This window comes from Salvelinus fontinalis, chromosome 4, assembly GCF_029448725.1.
Source record: "Salvelinus fontinalis isolate EN_2023a chromosome 4, ASM2944872v1, whole genome shotgun sequence".
In the NCBI taxonomy this organism is placed as follows: Eukaryota; Metazoa; Chordata; class Actinopteri; order Salmoniformes; family Salmonidae; genus Salvelinus; species Salvelinus fontinalis.
Genome location: NC_074668.1, coordinates 20856886 through 20882942, shown reverse-complemented (window position 1 = coordinate 20882942; position 26057 = coordinate 20856886). Strand labels below are relative to the sequence as shown.

General features: G+C 43.6%; 1 protein-coding gene across 5 annotated transcripts in view; it reads left to right on the top strand.

Annotated features, from left to right (window-relative positions):
• Positions 1-26057, top strand: part of LOC129853307 (voltage-dependent N-type calcium channel subunit alpha-1B-like) — a 193199-nt gene that overhangs the window by 105636 nt on the left and 61506 nt on the right. For all 5 annotated transcript variants that reach the window (XM_055919204.1, XM_055919202.1, XM_055919201.1 and 2 more), the window contains exons 8-14: positions 18101-18216; positions 18563-18652; positions 19388-19471; positions 21663-21992; positions 22217-22329; positions 22453-22565; positions 22689-22820. In XM_055919204.1, coding sequence (XP_055775179.1) covers positions 18101-18216; positions 18563-18652; positions 19388-19471; positions 21663-21992; positions 22217-22329; positions 22453-22565; positions 22689-22820 — 978 coding nt within the window. The remainder of the gene's footprint in view (positions 1-18100; positions 18217-18562; positions 18653-19387; positions 19472-21662; positions 21993-22216; positions 22330-22452; positions 22566-22688; positions 22821-26057) is intronic.

The following is a 26057-nucleotide window of genomic DNA, read 5'->3' as shown; positions in this document are numbered from 1 at the left end:
GCTAGCCAAGTAGAGTGTTAGCTAGCAATAGCCGTTTACATTTCATTTTACACTTTAGATCGTTTTTGGTATGTTTAACTAGCTGGCTAGCTAGCATAAAACCATTCACATCTTTCTAGTTTATGATTATGAATTTGGAAGTTTGCTTCTCACGAGTCACCATCCCGGATCTGGGAGCACCCTCATCAATAAAAAAGCTGACTAGCATAGCCTAGCATAGCGCCACAAGTAAATACTAGCATCTAAATATCATGAAATCACAAGTCCAAGACACCAGATGAAAGATACACATCTTGTGAATCCAGCCATCATTTCCGATTTTTAAAATGTTTTACAGGGAAAACACAATATGTATTTCTATTAGCTAACCACGATAGCAAAAGACCCAACCACATATTTCCACCATTTTTTTTACTGCATAGGTAGCTATCATAAATTCGACCAAATAAAGATATAAATAGTCACTATCCAAGAAACAACTTCATCAGATGACAGTCTGATAACATATTTATTGTATAGCATATGTTTTGTTCGAAAAATGTGCATATTTCAGGTATAAATCATAGTTTTACATTGCAGCCACCATCACAAAATCTCACCAAAGCAGCTAGAATAACTACAGAGACCAACGTGAATTACCTAAATACTCATCATAAAACATTTATGAAAAATACACAGTGTACAGCAAATGAAAGACAAACATCTTGTGAATCCAGCCAATATTTCAGATTTTTTAAAGTGTTTTACAGCGAAAACACAATATAGCATTATATTAGCTTACTACAATAGCCTACCACACAGCCGCATTCAATCAAGGAACGTTAGCGATAGCGAATAAACCAGCAAAAGATATTCATTTTTTCACTAACCTTCTCAAACTTCATCAGATGACAGTCCTATAACATCATATTACACAATACATATATGGTTTGTTCGAAAATGTGCATATTTAGCGGTACAATTCGTGGTTCAACAATGTGAATACTAGCCAAACTGCCCAAAATAATCCAGATATATTTCTGACACTCACATCATCTAATCAAATAACTAATCATATACTTTACTAAAAAATACAGGTTGGACAGCAAATGAAAGATACACTAGTTCTTAATGCAACCGCTGTGTTCGATTTTTAAAAATAACCTTATTACGACATACAGCTTACGTTACAGCGAAACAGCGCCCAAAATCTGGGCAGAATATAGTCTAAACATTTTTCGACAGAAATACGAAATAATATCATAAATGGTTCCTACTATTTGATGAGCTTCCATCAGAATCTTGTACAAGTTGTCCTTTGTCCAGAATAATCGTTGTTTGGTTGTAGAATGCCCTCTTCATCTGTAGAATTAGCAGCCAAAGCTAGCCATGTGGCGCAGCAGTGTCCAACGCACCATAACGTAAGACAAAGAAATTCCAGAAAATCGCATCAACTGATATAAACTGCTATAAGTCGGTTTAATATAACTAGATTATGATGTTTTTAACACATATATCGAATAAAATCAGAGCCGGATATATCTAAGGCCTATAACGACAGCTTTTCAGAAAGCAATCCTGAGGTCTGTCTCGCGCCAAGACGAACGGTGAAAAGACTACACCCACGGTTCCAAGAGCTCTTGTTCGGCCTCAGATCTAGCTAGACACCCAATTACAATTCTCACTGCCTTCCCCATCTAGGGGAAGGCATATGCAGTGCATGTAGACCCATAGATTCCATGCAAATTTATAAACTGACCCTGGAACAGAGCCCTCGATTTCAGATTTCTCACTTCCTGACAGGAAGTTTGCTGCAAAATGAGTTCTGTTTTACTCACAGATATAATTCTAACGGTTTTATAAACTAGAGAGTGTTTTCTATCCAATAGTAATAATAATATGCATATTGTACGAGCAAGAATTGAGTACGAGGCAGTTTAATTTGGGAACAATTTTTTACAAAGTGAAAACAGCGCCCCCATATTGACAAAAGGTTTTAATGTAGCTAGTTATCATTGTCTATATTGCCATTGACTTGACTGGCAGCAAGTTGAGTTGATGGACAGAGCACAGCTGTGAATTTCAGTACAGTTGTAGCAGTCACTAACAAGCTATAGGAGATGAGTAAATAAATGGGGGAAATACGTTTAAATTGATCTATGCTTCACATGAAATATAGTATAATATGAATGTTCATGTTGCTCATTGCTCCAGTGTCTCATACCCAACTCCATTGCCAGCAAAATTGCTCTGCAATATTTCCCCCAAAAACGCCAGTGATGATGGCCTTTAAAGTCTTGTGTGTTATTTTGTCAGAAAGTCAGTCCTCCTACCTGTTGTCTTGTCACTGGCTGCACTCAGTATCCCCTCTGCGAAGATGGCGTAAACTCTGACTCTGTAAGACTCTGTGTACTTCATACAATCCGGTTGTGTAAAGTACTTAAGTAAAAATACTTTAAAGTACTACTTAAGTAGTTTTTTGGGGTATCTGTACTTTACTATTGATATTTTGCGCTACTTTTACTTCACTACATTCCTAAAGAAAATAATGTACCTTTTACTCCATACATTTTCCCTGACACCCAAAGTACTCATTACATTTTGTAAAATGGTCACATTCATGCATTTGTCAAGATAACATGCCTGGTCATCCCTACTGCCTCTGATCTGGTGGACTCACTGAACACAAATGCTTCATTTGTTGTGTTGGAGTGTGCTCCTGTCTATCCCTAAATAAAGCATTTAAAAAAAAATGTGCCATCTGGTTTGCATAATACAGTGGCTTACGAAAGTATTCAACCCCCTTGGCATTTTTCCTATTTTGTTGCCTTACAACGTGGAATTAATATGGATTTTTGGGGGCTTTGTATCATTTGATTTATACAACATGCCTACCACTTTGAAGATGCTAAATATTTTTTATTCTGAAACAAACAAGAAATAAGAAAAAAACTGAAAACTTGAGCGTGCATAACTATTCACCCCCCCAAGTCAATACTTTGTAGAGCCACCTTTTGTAGCAATTACAGCTGCAAGGCTCTTGGGGTATGTCTCTATAAGCTTGGCACATCTAGCCACTGGGATTTTTGCCCATTCTTCAAGGCAAAACTGCTCCAGCTCCTTCAAGTTGGATGGGTTCCGCTGGTGTACAGCAATCATTAAGTCATAAAACAGATTCTCAATTGGATTGAGTTCTGGGCTTTGACTAGGCCATTCCAATACATTTAAATGTTTCCCCTTAAACCACTCGAGTGATGCTTTAGCAGTATGCTTACGGTCATTGTCCTGCTGGAAGGTGAACCTCCATCCCAGTCTCAAATCTCTGGAGGACTGAAACAGGTTTCCCTAAAGAATTTCCCTGTATTTAGCACCATCCATCATTCCTTCAATTCTGACCAGTTTCCCAGTCCCTGCCGATGAAAAACATCCCCACAGCATGATGCTTCCACCAGCATGCTTCACTGTGGGGATGTTGTTCTCGGGGTGGTGAGAGTTGTTGGGTTTGGGCCAGACATAGCATTTTCCTTGATGGCCAAAAAGCTACATTTTAGTCTCATCTGACCAGAGTACCTTCTTCCATATGTTTGGAGAGTCTCCCACATGCCTTTTGGTGAACACCAAAAGTGTCTGCTTATTTATTTTCTTTAAGCAATGGCTTTTTTCTGTCCGCTCTTCCATAAAGCCCAGCTCTGTGGAGTGTACAGCTTAAAGTGGTCCTATGGACAGACACTCCAATCTCCGCTTTGCAGCTCCTTCAGGGTTGTCTTTGGTCTCTTTGTTGCCTCTCTGATTAATGCCCTCCTTGCCTGGTCTGTGAATTTTGGTGGGCGGCCCTCTCTCTGGCAGGTTTGTTGTGGTGCCATATTCTTTCCATTTTTTAATAATGTTTTTAATGATGCTCTGTGGGATGTTCAAAGTTTCCGAACTTTTTTAATAACCCAATCCTGATTTGTACTCCACAACTTTGTCCCTGACCTGTTTGGAGAGCTCCTTTGTATTAATGGTGCCCCTTGCTTGGTGGTGCCCCTTGCTTAGTAGTGTTGCAGACTCTGGGGCCTTTTAGAACAGGTGTATATATACTGAGATCATGTGACAGATCATGTGACACTTAGATTGCACACAGGTGGACTTTATTTAATTAATTATGTGACTTTTGAAGGTAATTGGTTGCACCAGATCTTATTTAGGGGCTTCATAGAAATACATATGCACGCACCACTTTTGCGTTTTTAACTTTAAAAATGTTTTTTAAACATGTTATTTTTTTCATTTCACTTCACCAATTTGGACTATTTTGTGTATGTCCATTACATTAAATTCAAATAAAAATCGATTTAAATTACAGGTTGTAATGCTACAAAATAGGAAAAAATGCCAAGGGGGATGAATACTTTTGCAAGGCACTGTATAAGCAATTTGAAAATATTTCTTCTTTTACTTCTGATACTTAAATATATTTAAAACCAAATACTTGTAAACTTTTACTCAAATAGTATTTTACTGGGTGACTTTCACTTTTACTTGAGCCATTTTCTTTTAAGCTATCTTTACTTTTACTCGGGTATGACAATTGGATACTTTTCCCACCATTGATACTATCCACAGTGAGGACTGACTCATCCCCATTGGCCATGTGGCTGGACCCTTCCACAGCAGCCAGCTTCTCCCAGCTCACCCGCACAGGAGCGTCCAACTCTCTCTAGTGAAGGCTTTCCAGGTGCACTTCTTTGACTGGGTTTGGTCTGGATGTCAATGGCTTCACTCACTGAGAGCTTCGACCTACCTGTACCTAATCTGGTACTGTGTAGCAACTTGCAGCCCGGTTAGATACCAGATATCCTGTGTGAATGGAGTGTCTGTGACTATCCACTCCTGCTCTGTGTCTGTCTCAGCTGCTCTTTTCACTGCTCTGTGCTCCACTCTGTACCGCTCGTTTTTCCCAACCTGGGGTGACAACAGCTTCAGGGTCAAGCTGTTGGTCTGGATGTCAGTCACCACTGGGGTTGAGGTTTTGATATGATTTGAAATTGATGATTCCCACGTCGATACAGGCGAATGGAAGCTCTGGGATAAGAGGTGACTGAGATGGAGGCCAAAATTAATCTGATTTTCTTCTGGTCTTTATGGGCCATCTGAAACCCCCTTGAAACAGCTTATAGTTCTTCCTCATTGTGTCTGAGAGCTCAGTGGAGGTGAACCATGGCTGGAGCTTCTCTTTAGAAGCACTCGGTACAAAACTGTAATTGTTCTTCAGTATCATGAACTCATGCGACTTGAGACACTGAGTCAGAGTGGAGATGTACGGTTCTTTTCTATAGGCTTGAGGACAGGGCTTTGTGATGGCTAGTCCAATACTTTGACTTTGTTGTCCTTAATCCATTTTGCCACAACTTTGGAAGTATGCTTGGGGTCATTGTCCATTTGGAAGAACCATTTGCGACCAAGCTTTAACTTCCTGACTGATGTCTTGAGATGTTGCGTCTATATATCCACATAATTTTCCTTCCTCATAATGCCATCCATTTTGTGAAGTGCACCAGTCCCTCCTGCAGCATAGCACCCCCACAACATGATGTTGCCATCTCCGTGCTTCACGGTTGGGATGGTGTTCTTCGGCTTGCAAGCCTTCCCCCTTTTTCCTCTAAACATAACAATGGTCATTATGGCCAAACAGTTCTATTTTTGTTTCATCAGATCAGAGGACATTTCTCCAAAAAGTATGATCTTTGTCCCCATGTGCAGTTGCAAACCGTAGTCTGGCTTTTTTATGGTGGTTTTGAGCACTTCTTCCTTGCTGAGGGGCCTTTCAGGTTATGTCGATATAGGACTCGTTTTACTGTGGATATAGATACTTTTGTACCGGTTTCCTCCAGCATCTTCACAAGGTCCTTTGCTGTTGTTCTGGGATTGATTTGCACTTTTCGCACCAAAGTACGTTTATCTCTAAGAGACAGAACGCGTCTCCTTCCTGAGCGGTATGACGACTTGTGGAGTTCTACAAAAAAAATTCTGAGGTCTTGGCTGATTTCTTTTGATTTTCCCATGATGTCAAGCGAAGAGGCACTGAGTTTGACGGTAGGCCTTGAAATACATCCACAGGTACACCTCCAATTGACTCAAATGATGTCAGTTGGCCTATCAGAAGGTTCTAAAGTCATGACATCATTTTCTGGAATTTTCCAAGTTGTTTAAAGGCACAGTCAACTTAGTTTATGTCAACTTCTGACCCACTAAAATTGTGATACAGTGAATTATTGTTAGGACTTCTAGGAGTAGTGGGTGCGGAGTCAGGGACAGAGAGCAGAGCGTTTAGGACAACCGTATTTATTCCAGTGACAGAAAAGGTCACGCCAAAAACACCAGGCGCATACAATGACCGGCCCAAAAACAGGACCCAAACAGTCCGGAGAAAATTTGAAAAATGCACATCCACAAAACGAACAGAGAAACAAGCCTGCACAAAAGCAGGCGGGCATAACCGGCTTACATAGCCCTAACCAAAACCCAAACAAGAAACAGGTGTAACCAATAAGACAAAACTAACAGAAAAGGAAAAGGGGATCGGTGGCAGCTATTAGACCGGTGATGACGACCGCCGAGCGCTGCCCGAACAGGAAGAGGAGCCACCTACGGTGGGAGTCGTGACAATTATAAGTGAAATAATCTGTCTGTAAACAATTGTTGGAAAAATTACTTGTGCCATGCACAAAGTAGATGTCCTAACTGACTTGCCAAAACTATAGTTTGTTAACAGGAAATTTGTGGAGTGGTTGAAAAACTAGTTTTTATGACTCCAACCTAAGTGTATGTAAACTTCCAACTTCAACTGTATTTTCTTTTTCAAGAGGTCTATAAAAAGTGAATGTAGAACCATCAGACAGGGTGATTGACATAGCAGTAGTGGGTGAAGACCTTGACCAGCGGTTGCAGTTGCTGGGGAGAGGTGGCTCCCAAACGTCATCATCCAAATCCTCTGCATCCTCCACTTTGTGCTGAATAAAATAAAGGGATGTATTGTTATAAGACACACAGAATTACAGTTGACTAAATGTACAAAACGACATTACTGTGAAGTAAAAACAACAAGGGCAAACTTTCTCTGTGCAGTGACTCACATAGAAGGTGTGAAGCACACACACAATGCAAACAGTAACACTTTGGAGACAAAGGAAGAGGTGAGAACCACAAATTAACAACGGCCATGAGAGTTTAGTGGCCTACAAAGTTACAAGGATGAAACTTAGAACTGCAAACAGTGAACTAATATGAAACATAGACAATAACTACTTTGGAATTAGATAACATTGAAATGACTTGTTACGATGGCCTATGTAAACTAAATCCAAAGCACAAAAAGCAGACAACTTATAAAAAACGAAATACATATAGTAAATTAGCTATATAAAGTCATGAAAACAATTTACTTACAGATCTAAAAGTGGATCCAATCCTTCTAGAAAGCAATCTTCGTCGGCCGAGTCAAAATTCTCATTGTCCAAATCGCTCCCCTGATCCGTGTCTGACTCCAGTATTTTATTCAAAGTTTCTATGTCGGTATACTTATTCATAGCTGCCTTCTTTTTAGGTTCCTGTTCGATATTCTTAGTTTTTACCTTTTTTTTCACCCTTGAGAAACTGTCTTTTATGCTAAAGAAATTAAATTAAATCGTGCTCAGTACGTCTCGTCTGAGCCCGGTAGTAAAAGTTTGCGGTATGCCGAAAAGGTTCTAGGCCTTGCTTTGTCTCACCCAGGTCAACTGTATATCCCTGGAAAGCTTATCTCGTTGACTACAAGGCTGTCAAGGTGCGATAGTACCCCATCCCCTGTGTAATGGATGCCTACAGCGAGTAAGCAGGTATCGTCATATTTTTTATGCTCAAAGATGTGACACGAACACTCTGTGGACATTCGATGTTGCCTTTAAGCCATACATCATCAGATAATATCGGCAAAAATTGTTCCTACCAACATAGGGATTAATTTGATACCCCTCATGTAGCTATAGCTCAAACACAGACCAAATGGAAGCTTATCTTGTAAGATGTTTGGTGAAAACGCTGTGTAAAATAAACATTTTGACTCTCGGGTCTGGTGATCAATAACGGTAGGTCCCAGGCAGACAAATAAGACATCCTCATGATCTATGGAGTCCTGGCTTTTGGTGTGTATCAACGTATTCCGTGTTTATTTTGTTTATGCTTCACAATGCTAAACGGAATGTAGATAGCAGCCATCTTGAAATAAGGTCATCAGCTCAGCCTGCCCTTATAAGTTCGTATGGCCATGTATGATAGTAATTCACACATAATATTTTAAGGTACCAATCAATAACCAAGATACTCAGCTTTCCGCAGACACCCTGCTTTTGCAAATAGGGGCTACCGTTCTCATACCATAATGAATTGAACAAAACAAATCCAATAGGGTCCCCAAATATGGGGCCTTAACATTTAAGAGGTTTTAAATAAACTTTATTCCTCATCAATCTACACACAATACCCAATAATGACAAAGTGAAAACAGGTTTTTAGAAATTGTTGCAAATTTATAAAAAATTAAAAACAGAAATACCTTATTTACATAAGTATTCAGACCTTTTGCTATGAGACTCGAAATTGAGCTCAGGTGCATCCTGTTTCAATTGATCAACCTTGTGATGTTTCTACAACTTGATTGAAGTCCACCTGTGGTAAATTAAATTGATTGGACATGATTTGGAAAGGCATACACCTGTCTATATAAGGTCCCAACGTTGACAGTGCATGTCATAGCAAAAACCAAGCCATGAGATCAAAGGAATTGTCCGTAGAGCTCCGAAACAGGATTGTGTCGAGGCACAGATCTGGGGAAGGGTACCAAAAAATGTCAGCCGTCTTTACTATGGTCAGGAGGGATAAAGGTCACTGATGCACTGTGACAGGGCTGTGTCACATTCTAAAGGCCACTGTCTGTCTTGCAGGGGGCCGGGGCCAGGGCTGCAGCCACACACAGGGGTTAGAGGCCACAGCCCCAGGAACAGCGGGCAGAGACAGCAGGCGGGGGCAGCAAGGCTCATCTTTTATATCATCACCCCTCCTAATGTCCCCTGCCCTCCTGCCCAAATCACCCCATCAGGTTACTCTGTGAGGGCTTTCATTAGAACAAAGGGAATGCCACAGACAGCCCAGCTTGAGGCACAACACTGGCTTTTAATATTTTTCTCTACCCCCGCTTCTCAATTCATTTCAAGGGCTTTATTGGCATGGGAAACATATGTTAATATTGCCCAAGCAAGTGAAGTAGATAATAAACTATAGAAATGTACAGCTTCTCTCTCTCCCTTAACTTCTACCGACCCCCCCCTCCCGGATCCGGGATCATCCTCATCAAAAAAGCTGACTAGCATAGCCTAGCCTAGCGCCACAGGGATATCATATAATATAATTTCATGAAATCACAAGTCCAATACAGCAAATGAAAGATAAACTTCTTGTGAATCCAGCCAACATTTCCGATTTTTAAAATATTTTACAGCGAAAACACAATATATATTTATGTTAGCTCACCACAATAGCCAAACACACAACGCCATTTTTTCACCGCAAACATAGCTTTCACAAAACCCACAAATAGAGATAAATTAATCACTAACCTTTGAACAACTTCATCAGATGACAGTCTTATAACATCATGTTATGCAATACATTTATGTTTTGTTCGAAAATGTACATATTTATAGGTATAAATCGTAGTTTTACATTGCAGCCATCGTCACAAATAGCAACAAAACAGCCAGAATAATTACAGAGAGCAACGTGAAATACATAAATACTCATCATAAAACATTTATGAAAAATCCATGTTGTTCACCAAATGAAAGATAAACATCTTGTGAATACAGCCAATATTTCCGATTTTTTAAAGTGTTTTACAGCGAAAACACAACATATATTTATGTTAGCTCACCACAATATCCAAAAACACACCGCCAGGTAGCTTTCACAAAACCCACAAATAGAGATAAAAATAATCACTAACCTTTGAACAACTTCTTCAGATGACAGTCTTATAACATCATGTTATACAATACATTTATGTTTTGTTTGTCACGTTCCTGACCTGTTTTCTGTTGTTTTATATGTGTTTAGTTGGTCAGGACGTGAGCTGGGTGGGAATTCTATGTTGTGTGTCTAGTTTGTCTGTTTCTATGTCAGCCTAGTGTGGGTTCTCAATCAGAGACAGATGGTAGTCGTTGTCTCTGATTGAGACTCATATATAGGAGGCTTGTTTTGTGTTGGGATTTTGTGGGTGTTTGTTTCCTGTCTCTGTGTTTGTTCTGCACCAGATAGGACTGTCTCGGTTTTCACGGTTTGTTATTTTGTTTGTTGTTTGTAGTGTTCACTTGTTATTTTATTAAACATGTTGAGCACTGGCTACGCTGCATTTTGGTCCTCTCCTTCACCCCTGGAAGAAAACTTTTACAGAAACACCCACCAAACCCGGACCAAGCAGCGTGGCAACGGGCAGCAGCAACAGCAGCAGCGGTACCAGGAGGAATGGTCATGGGAGGAAATCATAAACGGAAAAGGACCCTGGGCAAAGGTGGGAGAGAATCGCCGCTCTCGGGAGGAGAAGGAGGCAGCCACAGCCCAGGAGCGGTGGATTGAGGAGGCAGCACGTAAGAGAGGCTGGAAGCCCGAGAGGGGGGGGGGGTCTAAAGGGGAGTGTGGCGAAGCCAGGTTGGATACCTGAGCCAACTCCCCGGGCTTACCGTGGAGTGAGAGGGCGTCGCACTGGTCAGACACCGTGTTATGCGGTAAAACGCACGGTGTCCCCAGTACGCGTGCTTAGCCCAGTACGGGCTATTCCACCTTGCCGCACTGGGAGGGCTAGGTTGGGCATCGAGCTGGATGTCATGAAGCCGGCCCAACGTATCTGGCCTCCAGTACGTCTCCTCGGGCCGGCGTACATGGCACCAGCCTTACAGGTGGTGTCCCCGGTTCGCCTGCATAGCCCAGTGCGGGTTGTTCCACCTCGCCGCACTGGCAGGGCTACGGGGACCATTCAACCTGGTAAGGTTGGAGAGGCTCGGTGCTCAAGAGCGTGTGTCCTCCTTCACGGTCCGGTATATCCGGCGCCACCTTCCCGCCCCAGCTCAGTACCACCAGTGCCTACACCACGCACCAGGCTTCCAGTGCATCGCCAGAGCCCTGTTCCTCCTCCCCGCACTCGCCCTGAGGTGCGTGCCCTCAGCCCGGTACCTCCAGTTCCGGCACCACGCATCAGGCCTATAGTGCGTCTCAGCCGGCCAGAGTCTGCCGTCTGCCCAGCGGTGCCTGAACTGCCCGTCTGCCCAGCGGCGCCTGAACTGCCCGTCTGCCCAACGCCGTCTGAACTGTCCGTCTGCCCAGCGCCGTCTGAGCCGTCCGTCTGCCCAGCGCCGTCTGAGCCGTCCGTCTGCCCAGCGCCGTCTGAGCCGTCCGTCTGCCCAGCGCCGTCTGAGCCTTCCGTCTGCCCAGCGCCGTCTGAGCCATCCGTCTGCCCAGCGCCGTCTGAGCCATCCATCTGCCCAGCGCCGTCTGAGCCATCCGTCTGCCCAGCGCCGTCTGAGCCATCCGTCTGCCCAGCGCCGTCTGAGCCATCTGTCTGCCCAGCGCCATCTGAGTCATCCGTCTGCCACGAGCCATTAGAGCCGCCCGTCTGCCCAGCGCCATCTGAGTCATCCGTCTGCCACGAGCCATTAGAGCTGCCCGTCTGCCACGAGCCATTAGAGCCGTCCGTCAGTCAGGAGCCGCTAGAGCCGTCCGTCAGTCAGGAGCCGCCAGAGACGCCAGCCAGTCAGGAGCCGCCAGAGACGCCAGCCAGTCAGGAGCTGCCAGAGACGCCAGCCAGTCAGGAGCTGCCAGAGACGCCAGCCAGTCAGGAGCTGCCAGAGACGCCAGCCAGTCAGGAGCTGCCAGAGACGCCAGCCAGTCAGGAGCTGCCAGAGACGCCAGCCAGTCAGGAGCTGCCAGAGACGCCAGCCAGTCAGGGGCTGCCAGAGACGCCAGCCAGTCAGGAGCTGCCCTACAGTCATGAGCTGCCCTCCAGTCATGAGCTGCCCTTCAGTCATGAGCTGCCCTTCAGTCATGAGCTGCCCTTCAGTCATGAGCTGCCCTTCAGTCATGAGCTGCCCTCCAGTCATGAGCTGCCCTTCAGTCATGAGCTGCCCTCCAGTCATGAGCTGCCCTTCAGTCATGAGCTGCCCTTCAGTCATGAGCTGCCCTCCAGTCATGAGCTGCCCTCCAGTCATGAGCTGCCCTCCAGTCATGAGCTGCCCTCCAGTCATGAGCTGCCCTCCAGTCATGAGCTGCCCTCCAGTCATGAGCTGCCCTCCAGTCATGAGCTGCCACTCAGTCCGGAGCTGCCACTAGTCCGGAGTTGTCCCTCTGTCCTGAGCTACCTCTCTGTCCTGGGCTACCTCTCTGTCCTGAGCTACCTCTCTGTCCTGAGTTGTCTCCTCTATTGTAGAGGGGAGTTGGTGAAGGTTCCTGGACCATGGTCGGGGGCGAGGGTCGCCACTCAAGGGACGCTAAGGAGGTGGACAAAGACAATGGTGGAGTGGTGCCCTCTTCCACCGCCGGAGCCGCCACCGCGGACAGATGCCCACCCAGACCCTCCCCTTGAGTTTTAGGGGTGCGCCCGGAGTTCGCACCTTGAGGGGGGGGTTCTGTCACGTTCCTGACCTGTTTTCTGTTGTTTTGTATGTGTTTAGTTGATCAGGACGTGAGCTGGGTGGGAATTCTATGTTGTGTGTCTAGTTTGTCTGTTTCTATGTCAGCCTAGTGTGGGTTCTCAATCAGAGACAGATGGTAGTCGTTGTCTCTGATTGAGACTCATATATAGGAGGCTTGTTTTGTGTTGGGATTTTGTGGGTGTTTGTTTCCTGTCTCTGTGTTTGTTCTGCACCAGATAGGACTGTCTCGGTTTTCACGGTTTGTTATTTTGTTTGTTGTTTGTAGTGTTCACTTGTTATTTTATTAAACATGTTGAGCACTGGCTACGCTGCATTTTGGTCCTCTCCTTCACCCCTGGAAGAAAACCTTTACATTGTTCGAAAATGTGCATATTTATAGCTACAAATCCTGGTTTTACATTGTGAATACGGCGCCAAAATGCACCAAATTGTCCGGAGAAATTTTGGACAGTCACGTAATCTAACCAAAAAACTCATCATAAACTTTGCTAATAAATACATGTTGTACAGCAAATGAAAGCTACACTGGTTCTTAATGCAACCGCTGTGTTAGATTTTAAAAAATAACTTTAGTACAAAGTACAGCATGCAATAATCTGAGACAGCGCCCAGCCATTCTGCGCCATGTTGGAGCCAACATATTCCACAAAAATACGAAATAACATCATAAATATTCTCTTACCTTTGAGGATCTTCCATCAGAATGCAGTGCAAGGAGTCCTAGTTCCACAATAAATCGTTGTTTTGTTTTAGAATGTCCATTTCTTCTGTCGAATTAGCAACTTTGGATAGCATGGTGGAGCGCACATGTTCATGAACTCTTGGCGCATGGAACAAAAAATTCCAAAAGTCACAATAAACGTCGAATAAACTGGTCAAACTCAGTTGAAAATCCATCTTTATCATGTTTTTCTCATATGTATCCAATAACGTCCAAGACGGAGCATTTCGTTGTGTCTACCTAACGCATTTCAGAAAAGAATATGGTGCTCTCTAGTGCGCAGCTAAATACTGCCAATATGGCGGACCTGTCACTCCAAAAGCTCTCATTCGGTCTCACATCAAGCTAGACACCCCATTCAACATTCTACTGCCTGTTGACATCTAGTGGAAGGCGTATGAAGTGCATACAGATCCATAAATATAAGGCAATTGAATAGGCAAGGCCTTACATAGACACCCATTTTCAGAAATTTCACTTCCTGTTTGGAAGTTTTCTGCCAAATGAGTTCTGTTTTACTCACAGATATAACTCAAACAGTTTTAGAAACTTCAGAGTGTTTTCTATCCAATAGTAATAATAATATACATATCGTATGATCTAGAACAGAGTAAGAGGCCGTTTAATTTGGGCACGATTTTTCCCCAAAGTGAAAACAGCGCCCCCTATTAAGAAGAAGTTATGTTTTCCTCCTCCCTCTTCTCCTCTGTGTGGAGTAGAAGGTCAGGTTTTTCAGATCCTCCCCAGCAGGGTAATGTCTGTCTGTCAGTCAGGTGGAGGCCCATGCTGTGTCCTGTTGCTCCACAACTCACAGCTGTACAGCTGTAAATCAATATTCACATACTGTACCACTTGTTCTGAACCTTGACTTCTGACTCATGTTCTTGTTGCTTATATTGTGTGTGATATGTAGGCTACAGTTTCTTTAGATTTTCCAGGTCCTTTATTATTATACTGTAGCTTTAGCTTAAAACAGTTTCACATTTTCAGGCGTAGTATCCCAGCTCTGAGCACTTTGATTGTGTGCGCGCTGCGTGCTGCTTGCAAAATGTGTCTATGAGTGATTGTTTGTTGTGTGTGTTTTACTCTGCAGTCTCTCTGCATTCGGTGAGCCTGTGTGTACTGTACAGGCTGAGTGAGAGAGTGTGTAGCTGGGATCGCCTGTATGTCTAGCTAATCTGTTTGTGTATAAGAGAAATAAAGAGAAAAATATGAGAGCGAGAGAGAAAGATGCAAGAGAGAAAGATGGGAGAGAGAGAGAGAGAAAGATGAGAGAGAGAGTCTGCGCTCAGTGCTGGTGTGAGGCTTGCTGAGGAGTGTTTTGACTCACTCCCCCGCCTGAGGGACTGCTGTGGAGCTTGCACCACCTCCTCACAGCCCTCCCAAACACACACACACACACACACACACACACACACACACACACACACACACACACACACACACACACACACACACACACACACACACACACACACACACACACACACACACACACACACACACACACAGACACACACACACACACACACACACACACACACACACACACACACACATAGGCACACATGCACGCAAGCACACACACAGCCACTGCAATGCAGGAAGGAGCTTTCCTCAGACCTGCGAGGGAGAGACACCAATCACTGCTGGGCTCTCATCGAGTGAGCTGTGAAACTGGACCGTTCAGGGAGGGGATCCCTCATTTCTCTCCATCTGCCTGTCGCTCTCTTTTTTTGCTCTGTCTGTCTCTGTATATCTCAATCAATCAATCAAATGTATTTATATAGCCCTTAAAGGTTCATATTATGGCTATGTACAGTGTTATAACGATGTGCAAATAGTTAAAGTACTATAGGGAAAATAAATAAACATTAATATGGGTTGTATTTACAATGGTGTTTGTTCTTCACTGGTTGCCCTTTTCTTGTTCTGGCTGTGATTGCACACTGTGGTATTTCCTCCAATAGATTTGGGAGTTTATCAAAATTTGATTTGTTTTCAAATTCTTTGGGGGTCTGTGTAATCTGAGGGAAACGTGTGTCTCTAATATGGTCATACATTTTGGCAGGAGGTTAGGAAGTGCAGCTCAGTTTCCACCTCATTTTGTGGGCAGTGTGCACAGCCCGTCTTCTCTTGAGAGCCAGGTCTGCCTATGGCGGCCTCTCTCAATAGCAAGACTATGCTCACTGAGTCTGTCCATAGTTAAATCTTTCCTTAATTTGGGGTCAGTCACAGTGGTCAGGTATTCTGCCACTGTGTACTCTCTGTTTAGGGCCAAATAGCGTTCTAGTTTGCTCTGTTTTTTGGTAAAATCTTTTTCAATTTGTCAAGTAATTATATTTTTGTTTTCTCATGATTTGGTTGGGTAAAATTGTGGTACTGCCCTGGGGCTCTGTGGGGTCTGTGTTTGTGAACAGGACCCCAGGACCAGCTTGCTTAGTGGACTCTTCTCCAGGTTAATCTCTCTGTAGGTAATGGCTTTGATATGGAAGGTTTTGGAATTGCTTCTTTTTAGGTGGTAGTAGAATTTCTCTTTTCTGGATTTTAATAATTAGCGTGTATCGACCTAATTTTGCTCTACATGCATTATTTGGTGTTTTATATTGAAACACCGGGATGTTTTTGCAGAATTCTGCATGCAGAGTATCAATTTGGTGTTTGTTCCATTTTGTGAATTCCTGGTTGGTGAGAGGACCACAGACCTCACAATCATAAAGAGCAATGGGTTCTATCTAGTATTTTTAGGCAGATCCTAATTGGGATGTCGAATTGGTCCTGATGTTTAGGCCGAGGTTGGTATAGTTTTTTGTGTGTTCTAGGGCATCGGTGTCTAGATGGTATTTGTGGACCTTTCTCCCTATCTCTCTCTCTTTCTCCCCATCTCTGTCTCTCTCTCTGTCTCACTACTGTCCCCCTCTCTCTCTCTCTCTCTCTCTGTCTCACTACTCTCTCTCTCTCTCTCTCTCTCTCTCTCTCCCTCTCTCTCTCTCTCTCTCTCTCTCTCTCTCTCTCTCTCTCTCTCTCTCTCTCTCTCTCTCTCTCTCTCTCTCTCTCTCTCTCCCCCTCTCTGTCTCTGTCCTCCTCCCTCCCCTCCCATCCCTCCATGCCTCTCGTTAACAGGTCTTAAGCAGCTAGTACTACACACAGAGAAGTTGTGGGTGGAAGGAGGAAGATAAATAAAAGCATGTCCTCAACATCAGCTACTCAATCCAGGGAGATAGCAACAGTGATGTTCTGTTTGTGGCTTCACAGTGCAGGTTAATGAGTGAGACCTCCCCCTCTTTGTCTTGGTAATCCAACCTTTACCCAATCAGCAGTAGACCTATTTATTCCCAGGATACACCTGTATAATAATAATTTAAATGGGCTTATTTAATTGGCTATATAACGAATTGTGGGTCTGTGGTTACACAAACCACCACATGCTCCTTTCAGCTTTTTTTATTGACTGTTCTATGATGTGAGGGCATTCAGAACAAGCACTGATGAAAATGAATGACGCTCATTTGATTTCCAAAATGTAATTGCATGCATTGTGTAGAGCAGTGTTTCCCAACCCTGGTCCGCCAGTACCCCTTACAGTACACATTTTTATTGTAACCCTGGACAAGCACACCTGATTCAACTTCTCAACTAATCATTAAGCCCTCAATGTGGGTATGTTTGTCAAGGTCTACAACGAAACGGTGTACTGTTGGGGCACTCGAGGACCAGGGGTTGGGAAACACTGGTGTAGAGTGCAGTTACAGTATATGGTCCTTTACTGTACAGTGTAGGACACTTTATCTTTCAGCTAATGATCTGTGGGCCTGTGTCGGGTAAATGTTTGTTGACTATTTGACTTTCTGCAAGGGAAACTGGGTTGCTCGTTGTTCCAACATATTATCAGATAGTGTCAGAAAGATGATTGCTTCATGGTGTAACCACTGAGATCTGATGTTTTCACACACCCCTGACTGTATTGCCAATATTTACCAGCAGCATACCACCCTGCATACCACTACTGGCTTGCTTCTGAAGCTAAGCAGGGTTGGTCCTGGTCAGTCCCTGGATGGGAGACCAGATGCTGCTGGAAGTGGTGTTGGAGGGCCAGTAGGAGGCACTCTTTCCTCTGGTCTAAAAAATATCCCAATGCCCCAGGGCAGTGATTGGGGACACTGCCCTGTGTAGGGTGCCGTCTTTCGGATGGGACGTTAAACGGGTGTCCTGACTCTCTGAGGTCATTAAAGATCCCATGGCACTTATCGTAAGAGTAGGGGTGTTAACCCCGGTGTCCTGGCTAAATTCCCAATCTGGCCCTCAAACCATCATGGTCACCTAATAATCCCCAGTTTACAATTGGCTCATTCATCCCCCTCCTCTCCCCTGTAACTATTCCCCAGGTCGTTGCTGCAAATGAGAACGTGTTCTCAGTCAACTTACCTGGTAAAATAACGGTAAAATAATTTAAATAAATAAATAAATAAAAATATGGACTCGCAGAATCATGCTTTTTCAAGTTTTTAATGTAGAGGAAGCAAAGACTAGAAGTGTCTCTCCAAAAAGTTTCACCCACAGCCAGTTCCACAGTTGGCAGGCAGACTGCTGTCAGCACATGAGTGCTCCAGGCTCTGACCTGTAGCTACAACTGTGTGTGTTGCTCCCAGGCTTGTCCGATAAGTGTGTGTGTTTATCCCCGCAGGGAGTTTGCCAAGGAGCGTGAGCGTGTGGAGAAGAGGCAGGAGTTTCTGAAGCTTCGCAGGCAGCAGCAGATCGAGAGGGAGCTGACTGGATACCTGGAATGGATATGCAAGGCAGGTCAGACTGCCCTCTACTCCTTCTCGCTTTTACTTTTAAAACTTTAACTTTACTTTAATACTTAAGTTTACTTAAATACTGCTTAAGATTTTGCTCAAAGGTTAGTTACAGGCAAATGTGAGTTGATACTATATGCAGTAATCTACCACACATTTTCTTATATCTAGCTATATGACCTAGAAATATACAGTACTGGTATATTACATTATGCTGACATAGCATTAGTCCTAGGGTTTTATGATATGTAATATTAAGTATGCTGATGGTTTGGAAATCTGTGTGTGTGTGCATGCGTGCATGTGTGTGTGTGTTCATGTTACGGTGTGTGGCTATGTATTTGTTTCAGAGGAGGTGATGCTGGCAGAGGAGGACAAGCATGCTGAAGAGAAGTCTCCTCTGGATGGAGCGTGGTACAAGAGGAAACACAACAACCCAGGTGAAGGGTATACTCGGGCCCTGCGTTAGGCTGCTCAGACCGCCTGATCTGATCAGGGAAAACTCAGAACCTTGGGGATGAGATTTGTCTGTGTTGTCTCCCTGTGTCTGCCCAGGACTGTCTTCCCAGGCTCCTCTCTGGCTGTGGCTATGTCAGGCTTTGGGCTGATGCCACCCACCCTCTCTGATCTAGATATTGTGCTGCTGCTTGTTAGCCCAGCACAGAATGAATCACAGCCCGAGTGTGAACCCACAGTAATTATGGGTGTTGGGACAACATGTAAATTGGATTAGAACAGGAGAGAGGTGCACAGTGCTACAGTTCAGAGAGATCCTGCCTGGGAGAGTGTGTGTGAGGGGGCTGTGTTGCCAGTCAAGTTTCAATGGTCTATTGCGCCAACAAGATCTAAGAGGCCTCTCATGAGATGCTGTTTCACAAGCTGTCATAAATGTGAAGGGTTCAAGTTGTGGGCTGCTTTTTTGAATGTAAGTCAGTTACCTGATGGAAGTACTGTCTTAATAACCCTCTGGAGTCTAAGCCCTGTCTAAGCAGCCCATGCAAAAACCAGATATCTCTAGCTTAAACAGATGGATTTTGATGGGAATTTTTGTATTATGTTAATTCGATTTCTGCGGGGGTGTGGAAATTGTAGGCTAAGTGTTTTAATTCTCTGAGAGCCAATGTCATACCCATCAGTGCTGCTAACCCTACAGTATTGTTCTCATGTGTGTTCAGTGTTAAAAAGAGCCAAGAAGAGCAAGCATGACCTGATCAACGCTGAGGAGGGCGAAGACCACTTCACTGACATCTCATCTGTTGGTAAGGCCAATGCCTGTGACCTCTGTGACCTCTCAACCAACCTGTTAGCTTTCACACTGCTCACTGCCGTATACTGATCTACCTATGTACTGGCTGTCTCATGTCTCTAATGTCAGTCTCAACTGCAAGTCTGGAACGATCTTTTTTCAAACTGTCCTTCGATTGAGTAATGTTGCATATTAAATCATTTTGTTTGTCTTTTCAGCGGTATTGGGCCAATTGCCTATCAATTTGGGTTGAATATTAGCCTTTATAACTAAATAAGTAACTTCACTTCCTATTATTCCCATTCTGTGACATAATGACTCCTGGTTTTGTCTATTCTGTTAGACAAATGACCTTTAAGAAAGACTAATGACAGAAGCATTGCAATAGACTCTTATTAAAAAATAATAAAGTAATCTCCAACTCTTCTCTCCTTCTTGGCGGTTGGTTGCTAACTACTATGTGGTTGAACTCCTCAGTCCTGCTGCATAAGTGATTATTAATACTCCTTAATTAGATCTGCATCACTGCACAGTAATTAAAGGGAAATTATGTGTTTTGGCTCAGTATTAGAATCCCATAAAAAGAGAAATGACAGGGAGAGGGAGATGGAGGGAGAGAGTGAAAAAGAGAAAGGAAAAGGGCAAGCCTGACTTGGTACTTAGTTTATGATGCTTCACACTGAGTAAAATTTGGAGAAGAAAATAGCCCAGGAAATGATGATTCTCCCTCTTCTCCTGGGCCACTAACAAGATGCTAATGAAACCATTTTTCACCTTTCTTTTTTTGGTCCAGCCCCACTAATTTAAGTTACAGAGGGTTTATTATGGCACAGGGCCTGGGAGATGTAGGAGAAAGGAGGAGGGCAGTGCACAGAGTTCTTTATGGATGCCATGAACTAGCCAGGAGGACACTGAGAAGGATACTGTCCATCTGAACAATATGATGCAGCATTATTAAAGAGAAATGTAAAGAACAATCTGCAATTGGTCATATTATAAATGACCTCTAATTTACATAGAAGTTGCTGTATTTGGCATGCTATGCTGTGGTTTGTTTTAGCCACAGTACAGATCTGGGGTTTATTAGCTGTAATGTTGTTATTTTTCCTCTCATTGTGTCTAACAATGTTTGGAGACTGTCCCCACCAAGTGAAAACATTCAGGTCATCAAGTGTTGAAAGAAATAGTTTCCTAAATGTTCGTTAACATTACAGCTAATAAACAATTGAATTTAATTATAACAATGCAAACACTCTGTCCGTTTATAAGAATTTGTAAGATTCTTATTTGCATAAAATAGACAGAGACCGTGTCCAAATGAATCAATAGCTGTCATGCTTCGAAGAGTGATGGGTGTGGAGTCAGGCGCAGAGAGCAGAGGATTCGGAAAAAACATGTATTCCTGAACAATCACAGCGAGCAAAATAGGGTAACGCCGAACACAGGCGTAAAACACTCCAAAATGTACAACACCGGTACACACGCTGTACAGCGTAAATAAACGAAAGGACACTCCTGAACCAAAAACAGCAAACAAGCACAAACACAGGCGGGCCAACTGAACTTAAATAACCCCAAACAAGGAACAGGTGAAACCAATTAGACCAAACAAAACGAAAAGGGGAAAAGGGATCGGTGGCAGCTAGTAGACCGGTGACGACCGCCGAGCGCTACCCGAACGAGAAGGGGAGCCACCTTTGGTGATAGTTGTGACAATAGCGTTTATTCTCGAGAGATCTCTGACGCGCATATAAAAAACTGTTCTTTTTATCCCTTCTATTACTAACGCACATACATACACACTAATCTGGATTATCTCCTGAAGCCTTTTGACAGTTTATTACCATTTAGCTGACAGTTCCAGTCCCCCCCCCCCCAGATACGGAAAACCTAGAGGCTTGAGCTGTCTTCCCTTATCTCCACGGAGTTATAGCTTAGTCGGTTCAAACATAGGTCAATGATCAACTTAGTTTTCTTTAGGCACACACACAGACATTCCTTTCTACCCCCCTACATGCTACCTAACCTCTAATCCTAATGGTTAATTATCTGGGTAGAATTATTTAATAATTTATCTTAAACCTTGATAAAATATCTTAACATCAAGTTACATTAAAATGATTTTAATGAGAAATACAGTATTGATGATTGTGTGACTTTATGTCCAGTGTGTGTGTGTGCTGTTCCCCCCACTGCTCCCCCAGGGTCTCCGTTCACCCAGGCTGCTCCCTCAGGGTCTCCGTTCACCCGGGCTGCTCCCCCAGGGTCTGCGTTCACCCGGGCTGCTCCCCCAGGGTCTCCGTTCACCCGGGCTGCTCCCCCAGGGTCTCCGTTCACCCGGGCCAGCCTGATGAGCAGCAAGAACGACAGTGCTTCCTACTTCCGGAGGAAAGAGAAGCGACTCCGCTTCACCATCAGACGCCTGGTCAAGGCCCAAAGCTTCTACTGGACAGTCCTGTGTCTGGTGGGCCTCAACACACTGTGTGTGGCCATCGTCCATTATGACCAGCCTGAGTGGCTCACCTATGCGCTGTGTAAGTCCTGCCCAATGCCCCCCCTGCATGGGAGGGAATACTGTACTTTGCCATTGATTTCCCCACCAACACCAACGAAACCTGTCGTTCTATTTATTTGCTGTTTGTACAATGCAATCTATAGTGTATTAGTCTTATTTAATCAGTGCCTTCACTTCAGACAACAGGGTGAAGACATATTTGACTCAGTGAATTTATCTGTGTGTTTTACCTCTCCCCGGCAGATTTGGCAGAGTTTGTATTCCTGGGCTTATTTCTGACTGAGATGTCCATGAAAATGTATGGACTAGGACCTAGGAACTACTTCCATTCCTCTTTCAATTGTTTTGATTTTGGAGTGAGTGCGACTTAAATTCAATAAAACCGGTACTGCTGAAAACTGTATTGTAGAGAATTACATTACACTGCATTGTATTAAGGAGAAGCACATTTTAAGTAATTCAATGTACTCTCCTTCCAGGTGATTATAGGCAGTATTTTTGAGGTGATCTGGGCAGTTGTGAAACCTGGGGCCTCCTACGGCATCAGCGTCCTGCGAGCTCTCCGTCTGCTCAGGATTTTCAAAGTCACTAAGTGAGTGATCTGTTACGCTGTCATCCAAAACATGACATGATAACTTTACATGACACAATCTTATACATGTAGCGCTATCCTCTCCTTATTCCCCCTCTTCGTCCTTCTCCTGTGTCCCTGAAGGTACTGGAACTCTCTGAGGAACCTGGTGGTCTCTTTACTGAACTCCATGAAGTCCATTATCAGCCTGCTCTTCCTCCTCTTCCTCTTCATCGTGGTGTTCGCCCTACTGGGCATGCAGCTCTTTGGGGGAATGTGAGTCAACCTCCAGTGCCTCTCATAGTATTGAATTTAATTTAATTTAATTGACATATACAACAAAATGTACAATATGGACCCAGAGGATATCACTTAAAAGTGTTAATTAAAACGCTTGTTTCCAAAGTGGTCTGTCGTGGTAATTTCCTGTATTACTAAATGATGAGAGTTTACAAACCACACACAAGTCAGAGTTATATTTTAAATTCAATCTTTAATTATTTGAGCTTCACCATAGCCCTTTGATGCTCAGATCAATTCAGTGTCTAATAAATGAATTCTCTGGGAGTGTATACAAATTAATTCTTGGTATCTTTTGTAGCCAAGATACACCCCGCTCAACTCACATGACGAACAACAGATCTTAGAAACTTCACAAAGGGCCTTTTAATTGAATGAGGAGTATCCCATAGCCAGATAGCATTAGCTATAAATTATCGTTCAGTTTGGTCTCTTAGACAAGGTTCTACGTCTCGTTCTTGGTACTTCCTGTTACCAAAACATTACCTCATCCAATGGCATATATCAATTGTCAATTCTAGATGCTCCCATCTCAAATACACCCCCTCTTCTCCCCACTCCTGGAGAAGCTCACTAAGGGAAGTGAACCTCTAGGTCATATACTATGAAAGATAAGTTCAACATCAGAGGGGTGGTATAATGGTTCCAGACACTGCCATACTCCTCCCCCCAATGGGAAAAGGAGGGTATGACTGGCATACAGACATAGTGGAGCCCTTCACATGGTTTCACAGATGTCAATGTTCAGACCTGACTTCTCCCTTTCTGATATTCTGCATATTACCAGACATGTAAAAGACAAGCCTGACCTCTCCCCTCTCTGGGCCCCAAGTGACTTTTCCCTAGAGGAGAAATGAAAATGCAACTGCCAACAGTATAGTCCAAAAGAAGACATTCTAATGACAAGTATAAAATAAATAAAACATCTTATTTATCTATGTTACCTAACTAATTCTGATTCAGCTACGACAGGTCATCGGTGGTAAAAAGGTCCTGTCCAGAACACGCACTGTACTGGAATACCAATTAGCCAGTTGTATTATTAGCCAGTTGTATTATTGTTAGCATTACCATTTAGCTTGTAATGTAATATAGATGCAAGTTGTTTTTACGACATTACATTGTTGCTCTAGTACAGGTATTCCCAAACTGGTATTCCCAAACTGGGGTACCCCCAAAGTACGCGCTGTGCTGTCGGGGGTATGCCAAATAAAAATGTGATTCACATAAAATATATATAAAATCTTCACATTTTCAAACTGTCCATTTATGTTTTCCAACGGCGCTATGCATTTGGGTGAGGTTTTTTTCTCGCCTGGGTAGCCTCGTTTCACTGCCAAAAATAAAATTCAACCATCTAGTGTTCAGCGAAATAACATCACATCATGTCAAATACAGGTAGCCTAGTCAAATAATTAACATCCAATCACATTAACCGTTACTCTCTCGCGGGAATTCCACTAACGGTCCGTATGTAGCCAAACGTAGCTGCTGCTCATTCTGTTTGCTCAAAATTGATAAATTATTCTAAAAAGTAAGGCCTTCGTCCATAACGACACATACCAGCTATACTGGTAGTACTGCTACTGCTACTACCAGCAGTACTACACCTGCACCTGTCGACGACACAAGTTGTTCTGCTTCCACGAGCACATCCAATGCTAGCATCAGTAATTTAACATTTGTTGTTAGCCCAGCTAGAATGTACACTGACAGTTGTGAATCTGATGCAGCCAAAAAGCTACTGCCCACTTACCTGGGAAAGCACCGAACAACAGACAGAGACGTTGGACCATCGAAGAGGCGTCGGAGAAGATGGCAGACGGTTTACGTGCCCCCAGCCAATTGTGTTTTTTTGTTCGCTTATTTGCATTGTTTGTAACTTTTTTTACATTTATTTTGTACATAAGTTTGCCACTACTGTCTCTTATGACCAAAAAAAACTTCTAGGCATCAGGACTGCGATTACTCACCACAGACTAGCAGAATCCTCTTTTTCCTTTCCCGACTCTGACGAGCACGACGTGAAGGATACGCTGCTTCCTCGGGAACAGGCACCGATCCCCGTGATCTGCGTGAAGAGGAGGCAGAGAAAGAGGGCCGATAAACTTCCCTTTCCCTCCATTCTGCTAGCAAACGTGCAATCTTTGGACGATAAAATTGACTAGTTACGCGGAAGATTAAACTACCAACGGGACATTAAAAACTGTGACATCTTATGCTTCACGGAGTCGTAGCTGAACGACGACAACATCAACATACCGCTGACAGGTTATGCGATGTACCGGCAGGATAGAACAGCGTCGTCTGGTAGACAAAGGGCGGTGGTCTATGTATTTTTGTAAACAACAGCTGGTGCACCATATCTAAGGAAGTTTCGAGCTATTGCTCGCCTGAGGTAGAGTATCTCATGATAAGCTGTAGACCACACTACATACCGAAAGAGTTTTCATCTGTATTCTTTGTCGCTGTTTACATACCACCACAGTCAGAGGCTGGCACTAAGACAGCATTGAATGAGCTGTATTCCGCCATAAGCAAACAAGAAAAGGCTCACCCAGAGGCGGCGCTCCTAGTAGCCGGTGACTTTAATGCATGAAAAGTTAAATCCGTTTAGATCCGTAAATCACCATGTTAAATGTGCAACTAGAGGAAAATAACTCTGGATCACCTGTACTCCACACACAGAGACGCATACAAAGCTCTCCCTCGCCCTCCATTTGGCAAATCTGACCATAATTGTATCCTCTTGATTCCTGCTTATAAGCAGAATATTAAAGCAGGAAGCACCAGTGACTAGATCAATAAAAAAAGTGGTCAGATGAACAAATGCTAAGCTACAGGACTGTTTTGCTAGCACAGACTGGAATATGTTCCGGTATTACTCCGATGGCATTGAGGAGTACACCACATCAGTCATTGGCTTCATCAATAAGTGTATCGATGACGTCGTCCCCATAGTGACCGTACGTACATACCCCAACCAGAAGCCATGGAACACCGGCAGCATCCGCACTGAGCTAAAGGCTAGAGCTGCTACTTTCAAGGAGTGGGACTCTAACCCGGACGCTTATAAGAAATCCCGCTATGTCCTCCGACGAACCATTAAACAGGCAAAGTGTCAATACAGGACTAAGATCGAATCATACAACACCGGCTCTGACGTTCGCTGGATGTGACAGGGATTATAAACCATTACAGACTACAAGGGGA